Source organism: Zalophus californianus, chromosome 13, assembly GCF_009762305.2.
Source record: "Zalophus californianus isolate mZalCal1 chromosome 13, mZalCal1.pri.v2, whole genome shotgun sequence".
Classification (NCBI taxonomy): domain Eukaryota; kingdom Metazoa; phylum Chordata; class Mammalia; order Carnivora; family Otariidae; genus Zalophus; species Zalophus californianus.
Window position 1 is genome coordinate 2,423,824 of NC_045607.1, and position 16,248 is coordinate 2,440,071.

General features: G+C 63.9%; 1 protein-coding gene across 1 annotated transcript in view; it reads right to left on the reverse strand.

Moving 5' to 3' along the window:
* Window positions 1–200: 200 nt before the first annotated feature.
* COL5A1 (collagen type V alpha 1 chain) overlaps window positions 201–16,248 on the reverse strand; it is a 154,285-nt gene continuing 138,237 nt past the window's right edge. Inside the window, 8 exon segments of the mRNA XM_035723591.1 lie at window positions 201–933; window positions 7,432–7,665; window positions 11,049–11,117; window positions 13,336–13,448; window positions 13,736–13,991; window positions 14,597–14,650; window positions 15,062–15,097; window positions 15,937–15,990. Coding sequence (XP_035579484.1) covers window positions 787–933; window positions 7,432–7,665; window positions 11,049–11,117; window positions 13,336–13,448; window positions 13,736–13,991; window positions 14,597–14,650; window positions 15,062–15,097; window positions 15,937–15,990 — 963 coding nt within the window. The 3' untranslated portion in view covers window positions 201–786.

Genomic DNA, 16,248 nt, shown 5'->3' on the forward strand with positions numbered 1-16,248 from the left:
CTGGGCACCCGCTGTTCAAACGGCAGCGTGCCCTCCTGCCGCCCTGGGCAGACCTCCACCTTATTGCACGTTCCTGGCCAGTGGGGACAGGGCTGCCCCTTCCTCACCAGAACTGGACACCTCCCCCTTCCCCCACCCTCCCAGGGGGACCAAAGCCGGGCTGACATGCGTGATTGAAAGTCGGGGACACTGAACATTTATGACAATACAATACAAATATTTACTTAAAACTCACAAAGACGAAAGCACCTTTAATCCATCGGAAAGGCACATGCAGAATGACATTTGGCCCATGAATGGATCGTGTAGTTAAAAACAGAGGCTCTGGCTGGGTGGGGTTGACCTTTACGAGGCTTGCCTCTGAACATTTTTTGAAGGTCAGGGGAAATACGCATCTTCAAGTTGAATTTAAAAAGAAAAAGTGATCTCCAAATACTGCAGCCCCACGCCCGGGCCCAGCGGCCTCTCCATGCAGGCGTCGGATCGGCCGGCTTGGCAGCAGGAGGTGTGGCCCGGTCCCGGTCCCTGCCGTGAGCGGTGGGGACGGAACGGGGCTGACAAAGCGGTGGGGCCCGGTGGCTGGGGGCCATCTAGGTCATGTGATTCGGCTCCGGGGTGGGGGACTCGGCTCTTTCCCTTTGCTCTCTGTGGGTTTAGGGTCTGGCTCGGTGCGGAGCCAGGCGCAGACGAGGTCGGGGGAGGGACGAGGGGCCTTCACTGTCCAGGACGCCTGCAGACGGCGCGCTGAGGTCACGAGGTTGCTCTTGGGGGCCGGGCTCGCGGCTCCTAGCCCAGGAAGCAAGCCGGCCCCACTTCAAATCCAAATTTCTGTGACGCTTCACCGAAATCATTGAACATGATGTCCACAATGGGTACTTGCTCTACCTTGGGTGTGTCGATCTCCAGAACAGTCTTCTGATACCCTTTCTTCATCTGGGAGGCAGAAGAGAGGCGTGTGTCAGGAAGAGGAGGCGGGGAGGCACCTCGCGGGGCTGAGCCTCCCCCGCCCCACCCGCCCCGGCTCCCGGGCTCCTGGGCGTGCGCCCATGACCAGCCGCGGAGAAAGCGGGTTTGCGCCATCTCTCGGGGCGGGTGGAGGGAGGGACACGTCCCAGACCAGGGAAGGCAGCACCTCCCACCTCATGGCCTCCCATTTAATCCTCACCACAGTCCCGGAAGCATGCCCTCCCCTGCCAGCTGGGACACCCCAAGGCAGCCGCATCAGGACCAGCTACAGAAAACGCGCTCCGCCAGAATATACCCAGATTCCGGCTCCTTGTTCAAAATGAAGAGTTCTCAGAGAGTAAGGGCTGATGGCCGGTCCTGCCCTTGGCAATCACACCCAGAAGTAAGAGGACTCCACACCCACAAGTGTGAGAAGAGGGAACCTGACCCACTCCCCGGTCTAGAGGAGTCCTGGGTAAACCGGGGCACAGAGGGCCAGGGATGGCACAGGGAGGGAGCACTGTGCTGCGGTGAGTCCCTTGCTCAGACGGTCTGTTTAACCTCCACGAGCATCTCGTGTCACCCTCTGCTCAGCCCCGGATCAGGGTGCAAGCCCCACCTTACTAATTAGAAGACTGAGCACCAGGAAGGTGACAGAACTTTCCCAAGAGAGGCGTCTTCACTCCCCTGCCTGGCCACACTTCAGAGCACAGGGCGGAAAGGTGCAGGGTCGCCCTGGTCACTCAGCTCTGAGCATGCAGGACGCTTCCACCTGAGGCTAAATGGGCCTACCCTCCCATCTACATCCCCTGAGGCAAGGGTCCCCAGTGCCGGCGTCTTCCCCACAGACCCTCACAGACACCCCCTGTCGCCGTCCTGGTTGAGCGGGTGTCTCTCCCTCCCACCCAGAGCAGAGCCACACTCTCAGTGGGGTCTGGCTCCAGGGAGGGTCTCCTGGCACTGTCCACATCCCGAAGGAGGAACGCAGAGCCTCTGGAGGCCATATTCCCTCCTGCAGAAAGAGGGTCAGGGCACCTGGACCCGTGCATGGCACGCGGGAAGCCACGGGAAGCGGAGCAGCTACAAAGTGGCTTCCACTCCGTGGGTGGCGGTGTGCACGAGAGCTCTGGCTTCTAGCCTGCCCCATCACTCCCCTGGGGGAGGCCACAGGCCGGGCAGCCCTTCGGAGGGCCCACGTGGCAGGAACTGAACAGAGCCCCAGCCCCAGGCCAGAGGCCCTCCCCACACAGCAGCTCCGCGGCCACACAGCATCGCGTTAGCCACCGAATGCCTGCGTCCCCCCACAATCCAGGTGTTGACATCCCGTCTACAATGTGAGGGTGTCTGGAGGCGGGGCCTTTGGGAGGCGACTAGGTCATGAGGGTGGTGCTCTGACAAGAAGTAACCAGAAAGCTAGCCACTCTCTCCACCGCGGGAGGATGCAGCGGGAATTCGACGGTCTGCAGCCCGGAAGCAGGCCGTCACCTGGGCCTGCCCGCGCCAGTGCCCGACCTCTGCTTCCAGCCTCCAGAGCCGTGAGAAGCCCATGGCTGCCATGGCCCAGCCGCCGGTCTGGGGTGTTCTGTTACACAGCCCAAGCTGACAGAGACACTCTGGGCCAGAGCCACCGGCTGAGCCACTCCCAGGTTTCCGACCCTCAGGAACTGAGCCTGACCCCAAGAAGTTGTGGCTCCAAGTGCTAAGTGTGTTACAAGCACTAGATAACCAACCCCCACTATGGCTGTTTTCTACCGTACAGACCACAGGAGGTTTGTGCAGTGGAAGGGACCCTCATGTCCAGTACGCCTAGCAGGCCCGCCACAGAAGCCCCTGGTGGCCGAGCTGTGGTGCACGTCCACCTTGACTTTCCTGAACGCACTCTCTGGGAACTTTCCTTATCCTGGAGACTTCTGTCCCTGCCACATCCCTGCCACGTCCCTGCCACGTCCCCACCTTAACAGCCTCCTCCTGCCCGCAGCTGGGTCTGGCTGGAATTATTTTAAAAGCCACCATGAGTCGCCTAGGGAGCCTGCCGGCCCTACACGGTTCTGGCCCCATCCCAGAGATGGCAACGCCGTGGGTCCGGGGGGCAGGCGGCACAATCTGCCTCTCAGACAGTCCTGACACAGGACGCCGTCCTGAAGGACTGCTCGGGGACGACCAGGACCTCGAAGCCACAGGTGCTGGTGGTTTCTAACCACGTGGCCCGGGCCCGGCCCTGCGCAGCCCAGCCGGGATGGCTCACGCCTCCTCTGGCCAGGCCAGCTCCCACCGCCGCCTGCCTAAGCTCTGTCTTTCTGCCTCCGTCCTCACCGTCGGCCACTGCACAGTAGGGATCAGGTGGGACGGCTGGCCTGGCCTTCCCGGACGCTGGAAGGCGGGGCTGCCGTGGGGCCCGTGGGACCTCGGCTGCAGGTGGCCTGCGCCTTCCCAGCGGCGAACCGGCCAGCAGGGCAGCGCCCCACCGGCTCTTCCTCCCACGGGAGGGCGGGCCGAACGGCCTTTGCGGGGCCGGCGTCCGCCTCTCCTCCCCACCCAAGGGACGGTGGCGTTTGCTGAGCTGACAGGGTGTTTCTCCTGGATTTACAGGGCCCCACGGCTGCAATTATCAGAGCACTTAGAGAGAGCATGTTTAAGCAGGCCGCGTGCTCGCCTGCCGCTCTGTACCCCGTTATTCCAGAGGCATAAATAACCATTACGGGCTGGCAACGGCCCCCGAGGGTGCACAGAGCTGCACAAACAACCGGATTTATGTGGCACGGCTCCTTGGGCCTCTTGCCAGGTGATGTATCTGTGCGCAGGGCTGTGCCCGCTCAGCGGCCCCTCACTCGGGCCACACAACCCAGCACGTCCGAGGGAACCCCGGTTCTTTGGCCCTCGCTGCAAGACTCCAAGCCAGCCTCCCGGGGCCGAGGGCCGAGGCGGGCCTCTCTACCACCAGCACGCGTTTAGAGGCAGGGGCTCCTCCACAGTTACATGGCGGGGGCGGGGGGGCTGTGACTCTTCAAATTGGACTGAACTTTTTGGGGGCATGTGGTTTGCCGAGCACGACTCCCCAGGCGCGCCCCCATGCCCCACCTCCCTGTTCAGTGAGCCCCGCCCTCCACCCAAATTCCCGGTTCCGCCCGCACAGCAGGCTTTCTGCTCGGAGACCTTTGCTCTCCTCCTTTTCAGGGGTAGGCTCTTTTCTCTCCAGAAGCAAAACCGCCTGAGGAGGGAGCAGCCATCTTCCCAGCCCAACGTCCAGTCTCCCTATCCCGAGAGCTTGGGTCTTGCCACGGCCTCCAGAGACGCGCAGAGGACCGTGGCAGAGCCTGGACTTGACCACCGAGGGGCCGGGGCAGGGTCTCCTCTCCAGCAGCGCTCTCGCAGGAGTGGAGGTGCACTGTTGTTTTCTGAAGGACTGGATCGTGCCTTCGATTGTAGCCGTGCTGGGTCTCGGGTTCGGGCTCCAGGCCAGCAGCGCTGGCTTCTTTGGACCCCGTGGTGGAGAAGGAGGAGCTGGGTCCTTCCAGCTCTGGGCAAGGTGAGACCATTGGGGCTCCCCTCAAATCTTTGTCCTTCTGGAAGGATGGCAACTGCCCCAGGCGGGGGGCCTGCGGCTATGTCTGGAGGCATTTTGGGTTGTCACAGCTAGGTGGGAGACTGACATCCAGAGGATCGAGGCCACAGATGCTGCTCAACATCCTATATCCTACAATGTAGACAATGCCCCCGGCCCAACCCTGCACCCGCCCCCCGAAGACTCATCTGGCCCCAGAGGCTGAGGAACTCTAATCTGGAGCCACATCTCCTCTGCATGACTTAAGGGCAGAAGCAGGAATGAGAGGTAGACATTATGGGCAAGAAGATTTTAGCTCAATTCCCAGGAGAGCTTCCTAACCCTGAGACTTTGCAGCCATGGCCTGGGCTGCCCCCGGTGGTCGTGAGCTCCCTGTCAATGGAGGCATTCAAGGTACAGCTATGCCAAAAATGGACTATGGTGGGGAGGGGATAGGCACTAGGAGACTCCGTTCTGCCATATACTACAGGCCTCGGGCAGCTCACTGGACCTCTCCCAGCCTCAGATTTTGCTTCTGCAAAATACAGAAAAGACCCCCAACCTGCCGGAGTGACCCTAGTGGCGTCTGGCGTGTGGAGGCTAGTGGTGACCCGCTGCCCACGTGCTGCCAGCACACCCAAGCCACCAGGAGACATGGCTAGAGAAGGAAGGCCTTTGGCTCTGGGGTTAAGAAAGACGGGAGCTCGACCTCGGGCTGGCATGCAGGCAGAGCCCGGAGGGCAGGCTCTGAGCTAGACAGCTTTGCTGGGGACTCCCGGGGCTCCCGGATTTGCGGCTGCAATGAGCAGGAGAGGGAGCGTCAGGAGAAAGAAGGATGGGGGCACCGGGCTCTTCCCAGGAAGCTCCTTGGGGCAAGGGAGCCTGTCCGAGCTGGAGCAGGGAGCCAGGGGCGGCTGGCCCTTTCACCGCTGAGGGTCCCCGACTCATGAGAGGCCGGCCTTTCTCAGCACCCCCTGGCTGGGAACATTCCCCGCTTCTGGAGAACCCGTCCGCTCCCTTCACCAGCGGCACGTTCTGGCCCCACCGGAGTGTTTCCCTTCCTGCCCCGGAAGCCGGCATGCTCCGAGACCGACTCAAGGCCTCGTCCCCAGGGTCCTGCCTCTGCCGTAGGAGACTCCTCTTGTCTCCACCTTCACTGCCTTAGCCTCGTGCGCCCCTGTTGTCAGAAACAGTCCCAGGAACAGAGGATTCCTCTGGGGCTTCCGACGGGCTGAACAGTCCCAAGCTTTGGAGGCGAGAGGAGACGTGCTTCTGGGACAGCCCTATGGAGGAGGTGCTCCACTTGTGGGAGGCAGAGACGCAGGGATAATTCTCCCTGCTGCCTCACAACCTTCTCAGGGAGCTTGGGGTGCACATCAGGAGCGCAAGCAGATGCCGGTGGCGATCCCTTCCCAGGGGGTTGGACTCCTCTGCTTTACTCAGGGATGAGTCTTGCACATCCCAGTCGGACCGAAGGACTGACCCACACAAATCCCAGGGTGCACGGAAGCAGGGAAGAGGGGCAGGACGCTCCAGGGAAGCCTGCCCACTGGGCGCCCTCGCCCATAATCCCCAAGGTGGCCCCGGGGTGAGGAACAGGAATGGAGCTCCCCAGGGCTGGAGGGTGCTGCCCAGTCCAAGGGCACCAGCCAAGGCGGGAGGCAAGCAGTGAGCCCGGGTCCTGCTCTCAGCGGCTACCAGGCGGCTCTGCGCGCTCACTTTCCCATGGGAGCCAGATGCTCCGCAGGGCCTTCTGCTCTGGCCTGGCCTGGACGGCACCGGACCTCCCCAGCAGACATTAGGGAAAACGGTCACAGCCCATGCACGCTGTGACGGGCCAGGGAGGGAGCACTAACCCAGAGGCAGGAACCCAGGGGGGCAGCTCAGTGCTCGGGGACGCCTCTCCCTGGCCTGGGATGCACTATGACCAGCTGACAGATGCCCTGGCTGCTCTGTCCAGAAGGTGGGGTGGGGGACAAAGGGGAGAGCCACTGGACCAACAAGAAGAACTCTCGGATGGTTTGCCCAACCCCCCCCGGAAATCTGCGGGAAGGACCCTGTCTGGAGCTGGTGCTGAGAGGGTCCAGAAGAGCTTCTGGGCCACAAGGTGGGAGCACAGCCCCTTCGAGAAAGGGGCATCGTGTGCCGGCCCGGAGGGAGGCCCTGTGAGGGGCCGGCCCTGGACACGGAGCATGGCTGGAGCCCACGCTAGCCCTGTCCCCGGGGGGCGGGGGGGGGGGGGTGCTGGGCCGGGCACCTCGGGCAGGGTCTCTGAATTCAGAACAGGTGGCCCGACGTTGAGACAGGACAGAAGGACTCGCAGAGACGATGCTTCTTGGCAACCCCCACCTCCAGCCTCTCAAAGGCCACATGAGGGACGTGCCTGAGGATTTCGATAGGCCCGGACCCCCGGTTCATGGCTGCAGGGGCACCAGGACACAGCTCAGACCTGCTCGGGTTGACGGCAGCCCCTGGAGGCACAGTCCCAAGGAGCTGGCCCTCGGTGGGGACCCTGGCCTCACTCTGGGAGGCCAGAGGTGGAGGTGCAGAGGAGGGCAAGCACCCCGGGGCCTGGGGCCCGAAGAGCAAATGCAACTCCAGCCCTGACAGGCGGTGTGGGCTGAGCAAGCCTCCTGTCAGGCCTGTGAGCAGCACGGCCCTTCCTGGCGGGCAGACGGGGCCCGGGCGTGACCTAGTGTGGCCGGGAGACCTCGGGGGCTGATGCGGGCCCTGAACCCGCAGAGCACCGCCCAGCACAGCGTGTGCCCTGGCCACTCCTGGGGAGGCGCTGTCTGAGGACAGAGTCTCTAATTCCAGACCGGACTGACATGGGCTTCGCGTCGCAGCCGGCCAGGGCCACAGACCCGGCTCCCCGGCCTTTCCCGCCAGGGGTCCGCTTTCCCGGGTCCCGCGCCCCGCCCCGCGCAGCTGCGTGGGACACTCACAGCACAGCCATCCACCAGGGCGCGGATGTAGGGGCTGTTGTCATAGGACATCTCCTCGTCGTTGGAGCCCAGGAAGCGCATGGCCTTGTCATAGCTGCCCGTGGCTGCGTCCTGCCAGGCCACCGACTGGTAGCAGTTGTAGGTGATGTTCTGGTGGGCGGAGGCACTCAGCAGCCGCAGGAAGGTCATCTGGACCACGCCCACGGGGTTGCCCTCGGCGTCCACGTAGGAGAGCTGGGGGGACAGGAGGCGGGTGCTCAGCAGTGAGGGGACAAGGCCCCCTCGCGGCCCAGCCTCCACAGCTTTGTCCACGTGCTGTCTCCTCCACAGCATGAGCCATGCCGAGGGCACCGCCCTGGGCATGTGCCGCACACCCAGCCCCCCGAGGCCAGAACACAGCACACTGGCTCTCTTGGGGGCCCCATGGAACAGAGTGAAATGCACCTCATTTCTTTCAGAGACCTACACAACCCTCCTATCCCTCCTGGCCTGGCTGGTCCCTACTCCTCCAGGGCTCAGGTCACGGGCCTCCTCCTCTAGGAAGCCTGCCCGGGTGAGGTGCCCTTCCCCACCTTAGCCTGGCTCACTGTTCTCCCTCCTGGGCTCTAAGGCCCTCCACACCAGCTCTGGAGCCCTGTGTCACAGGCTCCCGGTGCCTGGTCTGCAGCCCTCCCTGGACTGTGAGCACCCTGAGGGCAGACACGTGGCCTAGAGCTCCCGTTTTGTGCCTGGAGACCAGCCAAAGGAAGGCGCTCATGGGATTACGGTAGTAGATGAAAACCATTTGCTGGGCACCTATCATGTCCTAGGTCCTGGCCAAGGAGCCCTGAGAACTGCAGATAGAGAGGGCAGGGGGCCCGGGGGTAACTCGGGCCAGCTGGGAGTGATGCACGGGGTGCTAGGTCCTATGGCAGCAACAGGGGCCTGAGCCATCCAGCCATGAGCTGGAGGGTTAGGGTGGCCAGGTGCCTTCCTGCAGGCAGACGGGAGCGACAGAATGGCACTCAGGAAAGGCCGTTCCTGCCTTTTTGGGGCACAGAACCCAGGGGAAAGCAGAGCAGGCCTGCCTGGCCTGGGGACGGGGACTCAGCATTGGCCCACGCCGAGAGGGGGCAGCCGGGGGCACTCTAGGGACATGACCCTCCCTGGAAAGACCCACCCTCTGACAGCAAGCCCAGAGCAGGGCATTATCGATGACATGCCCGTTCTCAAGAGCCTTCGCCAGCGTCACCGGCTCCCCCCAGTCAGGGCTACAGAGCTCGACAGGGCGCGGGGCGGGCGTGGGGCAGGTGCGGTGCGGGCACGGGGCACGCCTCGGTTTCTGCGTCCTTGCAGACGCCGGCCTTCTCAACAGCCCAACACAGCCAGGGACGTGGGTGCCTCCCGCCCCCAGACAAGTCTCGGCCCCCTCCCCAGCCACAGCGCTCTGCAGGTCCTCCCTGCAGGAGGTGGAGGGTGCCCAGGGGGTCCCGGGCGTCAGCGGAGGGGCAGTCCCTCCCTGCACGGCTGCGGCCACACCACTGCTATCCCAGGTCCTGCCCGAGCAACCCCACAACAGCCGTGCCGGACACACGAGGGCGAATCGAGGCCCATGCTGCCCACTCGCTCACATACGTGTATACAGAACTAGAAGGCGCAGGGGCGGGGGGCCCGGCCGGAGACCCTGCCCCTCCCCGCCCGGGCCGGGTGGGCACCGGGCTGCTGGCCGGCACTGGCTTTGCACGCAGCGACCGCACATGTCTCGGCCGGAACCTGAGGAGGACAACTGAGTACCAACCGGCAATCCGGACCATCAGGTGCTCCTTCTGGGAGGAAGCTCGACTGACTGGAGGTAGCATGCATGCGCGGGGACAGGCCAGCGAGCAGCGTGGGACGCAGAAGGACCTACAGCCCCCAGGGCTGGGCCGTGGGCCCCGGGTGGGATTCCCGGGCCCCCGCCGTGAGCCCCCGCCCTCCCAGCGGGAAAGGGGCTCTGCACGATCATCCTCACGGCCTATGGCAAGAGCAGCCCGGTCCAGAGAAGGAGCCTATTTCTTCAGGAAGGGGCCTGCATCTGTGTCGTGTCCACTAGGACAGTCCCAGAGAGCTGGCAACACAGCAGCGGGAAAACCCAAAGGAAAAGCTGGTTTCTGCTGGGGCCATCCCTTCGCCTCTAAGCTCCATCTGAAGTCTGAAACGGGACAGAGGCAGGAGGCGGGCTCCCCGGGTCGGTGGCGGAAAGTGGGTGTTGTGAGTGAGGTGCTGGGGTGTGGGGCCACAAGGGGCACCCGGCTGCCCCTGTCCGGGTCCCGGGCTCGCCTGACCTGCCCTCACTGGGCCAGCCCCACGCTGAGGGGGCGTCCGAGGCAGGTCCTTCTACATGCCGGCTGCTCTTTTGGAGTCGAGCACAACAGGGGTGGAGGGAGAGGAAGAGCAGGGGGAGAAGCAGGCGAGAGGCCTGCGGTCCACGCAGAGAGATGGGAGTAAGTCTCCACAGAAGGGGCAAGGTGAGCGCGGACCTTCAGAGTGTCTGCAAAGCGCCCGAGTGGCCTGGAATCAAGGACACGGAGCGCGTGTGGGGTTGTTAGCCATGAAGTGCCTCGAGGTTGAAGAGCGAGAGGACTTGAGAGGTGGGACAGGGCAAAGGCTGGCTGGAAGCCACTGCTCTGGGAGTCCTTGGGGGACATGGCCTCTGAGCCCCCCCCCAGGAGGCCACGGTGCCTGCACTGGTGGCGCATGGCCTGGCAGGAAGCCACAGAGCTTCCACGGCATGGCTTCTGGGTGACAAAGGACCCCCCCCCCCAGGGGCGCGTAGCAGAGGAACAACCAGATCTGAGGACATGAAGGCAAGGAGCACAGTCAGGTGCCTGCAACACATCCGCACCCTGGACCCTTGGCCCTTTCACTTGCTAGGAAGAGGGCACAGGGCTCCGCACCCTGTTCCGGGGAAGGGCCCAGATCAAACCCCCGGGACAGTCAGGGCGACATGCCCGAGAGTACGGGCCAGCCGTGGGCCTCGTATGAAGGAGTCCACACGGCTCCATCTCTGGGCCGGCGACAAAACGTCACCTCTCCCTTCAAGGGATGCAAGTGTCCTTCCAATTCTGGGACGGATTGTTGAGACCAGCTCCCCGGGAGTTACAGCGGAGACTAACTGAGTCATGTGGGTGCACAGAGCAGCCCACGGCCAGGTGGGCAAGCAGGGACAGCCCCCCGACCCGGCAGCCGCAGGGGAATGACCTCAGTGGCCCGTGTCCTGGGAAGAACTCGTGGTTTATTGGTCCAGGACCCGCCTCATCCAACCTGCCCACGAGGACTGAGCAAGATAAAACCCTCCGGCTCCTGGTTCCGACTCCCGGTGGTGCCCAGCTGTGGCTCTGGGCACCCCGAGCCCCCAGCTCCCATCCTAGGCGGGCCTGGAAAACCACCCCCGGCTCCCACCCCCCTGCTCCCAGACCGAATGAACTCTCGTCGGGGGTGGCGGGTGAGGGCGCCGATGCGGAGTCTGGCTGTCATGTGCCGTGGAGCAGCTCAGCCGAAGGGGCAAGAGCAGGTGCGACACACGGCGGCCACGAGTGCCATGCAGAGCCGCGAGCCAGGCTGTGCGGCAAGCGGGCGGCGCCCCGGCAGCCACTTACCAGGGACCCTCGCTTGTACTGACTATACCAGGTGGAAGGTTGCTCTTTGGGCCAGCGGGCCATTTTACTCTGTAAGATACGAAACGGGCGCATTTGAAGGACAACCATGGAGAAGCCAGAGGCCGCCTTACCAGTTTACCACGCTTGAATTCACTGAACCAGGAACCCGGGTTTTCTTTGGGCCAAGAAGTGATCCTGGCCTAAACATCGAGCGGGGAGGTGGGAGGGAGAGAAACAGAGAAGGACAGGGTTACTTCTCCCACCACCACGAGGAGCACTCTCCCGCCCGCGCCTCAACCCCCCATGGCCAGGGGGTTCCTGTGGAGCCGGGTGCTCGCCCTAGGACAGACTGCGCTGAGGACAGGGAGAGGGCGGGGGCCTGCCCTGTGTCTGTGCTCACCCAGCCCCTCGTGCAGGGCCCGGGGCTTCTTAACTGCTGAGCGGTGGCTGCCTGCCCGGGCGCCAAAGGCACTCAGGACAGTAAGAGCCAGCATGTACCCGGACAGGCCGAGGGAAGGACACGCAGCCTCCCTCCCATCTGCTCTCATTTGATGTGTGTGTCCTGCGTGGCTGTGTGTGGTGGGCAATGCCTCCCTGAAGACACAGCGTGAAGCTGACTGTCATCATCGGGAGGGACGGCATCTGCCCCCGACCCCACGGGAGGGGAGGGCTCCCACTTGGGGGTCTGCTCTGCACGGGGCCCAGGAGCAGTTCCCAAGGACAGGCCTCGCACCGAGCGGGCTCAGGAACACTGTGGGGTCAGTGAGTGAATGCGTGACCCCTCCTCTAGGAGGAGGGCCTGCTGCAGGCTCCAGAGGCAGGAACGGAGCGCCACTCGCTGCAGAGCCAGGGAGCACAATGGACGGGCCCACAGGCCTCCGCTCTGCCTGGAAATAGTCGTGCACGGCGGGGAAGCAGGACTCTGACTCCCTGTTCTGTCCCCCTGGGCTCCCCTCTGAGCTGGTCGCATGCAGGGGAGGGAAAGGGGCCTGTGGGAGGAAGAGGGGCCCAGCGGCTCCCTCGCGTGGGCTTCCAGACCCGCCCATGTCAGCTCTCAGATAACATGCGCACGGCCCCCGCTGGGAACAGGGGCACAGGTGCAGGCGACCGACAGAGGGTCCCCACTCTCACGAGGCTGAGCCCGAGGAAGAACACAGAGCGGTGGGGGTGACTCAGCCCCCCAGCCTGCTGTCCGCCCAAATACACCAGCAGCTTGGGCTCCTGGTGTGCCCACTAATTGTCCAGCAGCAAGGCCACGTGTTGGGGACAGACGGCCGCAAAAAAGATGAGAAACAGTGATTTTTCCACCTGAATTTCCTCCTGAGGCTCTGCCAAATGGGAGGGTCCCGAGGCTTGCATTTATTTTTTTGAACATCAGGCTGTTTGTTGTGGGCATACAGGTTACCAAGGATTTCAAATTTCAGGTTGGGGAGCATGGATATAAAACAGGGGTCCCCAAATTGTGCCTGTCATGGTGGAACCCCTGCCTCCGTGGCCGGGCCTCCTGTCCAGGGGTGCTGGAAGTCCCCACAGTGACACCGAGATGTAGGGGTGAGGGGATGGCGCCCCTGCAGGCCACAGGCCTCCCAGCTCCTCCCGCACCGAACCACAACCTGCCTGGACAGCCGGCTGCCTGGGGGGTGCCGTGGCGGTCTGAGCAGGCCCCACGCAGACGGCACTGCATCGCGGTCGTCTCGCAGTTAGAGACCTGGTCCACCTCACCTGTCCTGCGCCCAAGGGGAGAGCAGCCCACGTCCCCACGCCCACCCCACGCACACACACGCCGGCCGCACGCCCGTGTCCCCACACACATTCACTCCCATCTGCACACACACAAAGTCCCCCCACGGAGGGGACTGTTAATCGATGTGCCCACAACTCTCCACGCATCAGAACCTCACTGACCAAGATTCCGTCCGGAACAGACTTTGGACACACGCACTGCCCTCGGCAGAGATAGAAGCGGGTGCCCAGATGTCCGCCAACACTAAGAACGGAGGCAAACGCCAGCCTCTCAAAGATGCGTCTGGCGGGCTGTGGACTTGGCCCAAAGGCCACCCTCTGGGTTTCAGGTTGGTCTGAAGGCAGACTTGCGGGGTCATTTCAGGAAGGAGCTGAGCACCCAGCAGTTGAAATCCCCACATGGGGCCAGCCACCCCCTCACCTGCCACAGCGCCAGTCTGTGCCCACCCTGTCCCACGGCTCAGGTCTACTTCTGGGGGAGAAACCTTGGCTTTGAAACCGTTCCCGCCGTGACGGGAAGGCAGTCGGGGAGGCAGGCACTCACCCCCTCGGACTTCTTGTCGGGGAAGACGCACGTCGCCCCTCCGGCTGTGAAGTTGCAGTAAACTTTGAAGGAATCTCTGGAGCATCCCTGGTTAGGATCCACCCAGTACTCACCTGGACGGCGGACAGGGAGGGGATTCGTGAGCAGCTCCCTACATGGTTCCAGAAGCAGCTGCAACCTGTCAGCGCAGCTGACGAGGGGCCGGCTGCCCTGAAGGGGAGCTTACTCCTGCCCCCCTTCCCTGGCCTCCTGGGACTTGGTTCCATCCTGCAACGCCTCCGTCGGCTTCCGGGCGAGATGCCCGGGCAGCGCGCAGCACGGACGGGGACACGGAGGTCGTGTCTTTCCCGCCGCTCAGGCTGCCCTGTGCCCACCCGCCGTGGGCCCCGCGGGCCCCTACCGTCCGGGAAGTCGGGGTGGCAGAGCTGCAGGTCTTTGCACGTGCGGGCGGGGTTCTGCTGCGTGCCCAGGGGCCGCTTCATCTGCTCTATCTCCAGCTTCAGGGAGTTGAGCGAGCCGAAGATCTCCTCCATGCCGTCCGCGTAGTCTGCGTAGTTCTCACCGGCCGCGTCATCTAGCAGCTGGCTGGCGTCGATGTTCCGCCGGGTCCTGGACGCCTGGATTGGCAGGGGCTGGATGACCTCGCCGGGGGGACCCTGCATGTGGACAGGACTGGGTGGGTCCCAGGGGGAGCGGCACCAGGGCAGCGGGGGCCCCGCGATCTGGCTATAGACGCCCATCTCCTCGGCCTGCTTTTCCTCCCTCTTTCCTGCTCCCGAGTGCCGCACACCCAAACCCACTGCCGGGCCTCGCCTGCACGCACACCTCCCTCCTCCGCACCACGGCCTGGGGTTCGAGCCTCAGCTGGGCTCAAAGCAACCGGCTCTCCCCTGGCCTCCACAGCCCAGCCTGGGGCCGCACACAGTGGGGCCACGCGAATGCCTGCGGGTGTGGGAGTCCCGGCCGAGGATGGAGACAGGAACCAAGAGGCTGCACGGCCAAGCAGGGTGACCCACGGAGAACGCCCCGCGATCTGGCTCATCATGGCCCCTACCCATCCCCGGGGGGCCTTGTCAGATGCTGCCCACTGTCACAGCCACACACGCGCACACGCACACGGATATGCACACGCACACACTCTCTCCCTCTGGAGCCCAGACTCCCTCCACCAAGCTCTGGAAAGTGAACCGCACACACGGACCACTGCCTCAGTGTCCAGAGAGCCCCCAGCCCCACCTCCACGTCTTCGAAGGCTACTCACCGGCGGGCCGGGGGGGCCCGGGTGGCCTGCCTCACCCTTCGGGCCAGTGGGACCCTGGGAAAAAGAAAAGAGAACCAACCCTCATCACCGAGGCCTGATGGGACCTAAACCCACTCTGCGCTCTAGAATGATCCCCAGAAACCGGCGCGGAGACCATGAGGGGCAAAGTCTAACGTGCCAGGGGGCAGAATGGCAGGGACCCTCCCATCCCCAGTGCCAGATGGAAGAGCCCGATGCCCCGAGATGGGAACTTAGGGGCACCTCCCCGCTAAGGTGGGGGACAACAGCCCACATGCTGGGGTCTGCAGCAACCCCGGCAGGGGACATGCTCGGGACGGCCAGCGCTGGAGGAAACGCATGAGGGCCAGTCAAGGGGGGAAGAGGGTCCAGGATGGTGGTCATCGAGGGGGACACACCCCCTCCCTCAGGGCAGAAGGGGCCTATTTGGGGGTGCACACCACTTACCGAGGAGCCCTTAGCACCTTTTGGCCCAGGAGGACCCTGTAGAGAGCGGGGGACAGAGCATCAATGAGCAGGCACCCCTTCACCTCCGGGACCCTGTCCTGACCCACAGTCCTGCTCAGGCCTGGCTCACTCTTCACCCCCAGCCCGCACCCGAACCCCTTTCTCAGGAGTCTAGGCTTGCACTTGCTTGACTCAGGGGGTGGGGGGTAAAGCTGGCGCTCAGCCACATGGAGGCAGAGGATGGCCTGTCCGACCCCAGTCATCCTGCCCCCATGCCCACCCCAGCTAGGAAACCACAGTTCAGGCAGCCAGAGTCGGAGGGAGACAAGGGGCCAGTGTCAGATCACGGGGCCACCTTGGGCCTCATGGACCCAGGGCCAGCGTCGGATCGCGGGGCCACCTCGGGCCTCGTGGACTCAGGTCCAGGCCCAGGAGCGGCAAGTGGAGGTTCACAGCCCTGCAGGATGGCTCTGGCATACCAGGTGCCCCAGCAATGTGGGGGATGCCCTTCGGGTAGCCCCCAACCCCTCTTGTCTGGGCCAGGCAGTCCTGCTCACACTGATGGGGACAACTTCCTCACCTTGGCCAGGAGGTCTGTGGCGGCACATCCATGTTTCCTGAAATGCCTGCCTCCCCTGCCTGAAACCAGGGCCCAGAGACCCCACTTCCTTGCTTCTGTCACTCGGGGCCCCAGCGTGGAGGTGATGGGCAAATCCATCCCAGGCCCCATGTCCACTCAGGGGTGGGCCCAGCCCCGGAGCTCCTGACTGTCCCATAATTCTCCCTCCGCACACTGAGGCCCACGGCCAAGGCTCACATGCCTCCCTGCTGTTCCCAGAATGAGCCGGGGCCACCCACCCCTCCCAGATACACACCGGCAAGCCGGGAGGGCCCGGGGGGCCGATCGGGCCAGAAGGTCCAGTGATGCCCTGAAAAGGAGCAGAAAACCAGTCAGACCATCACACAAGGAGGGTCACAGATGCGCATTCCTGACCAGAAACCGTGACTCTCTGTGCTCGTGGTCTCTCCCCTAGCTGACACCCTCCGACGAGGGGCCAGTTGCCTTGAAGCAGAGTCGTCTCTCCTTGTGGGGCAAGGGGGGCCCGAACATGCGCCAGGAGGCTGACCACCCCGGCCTGGCTGCCCGGGGGCTCACAGCCTCTGGTCAGACCCTCAGTCCGCGTGGG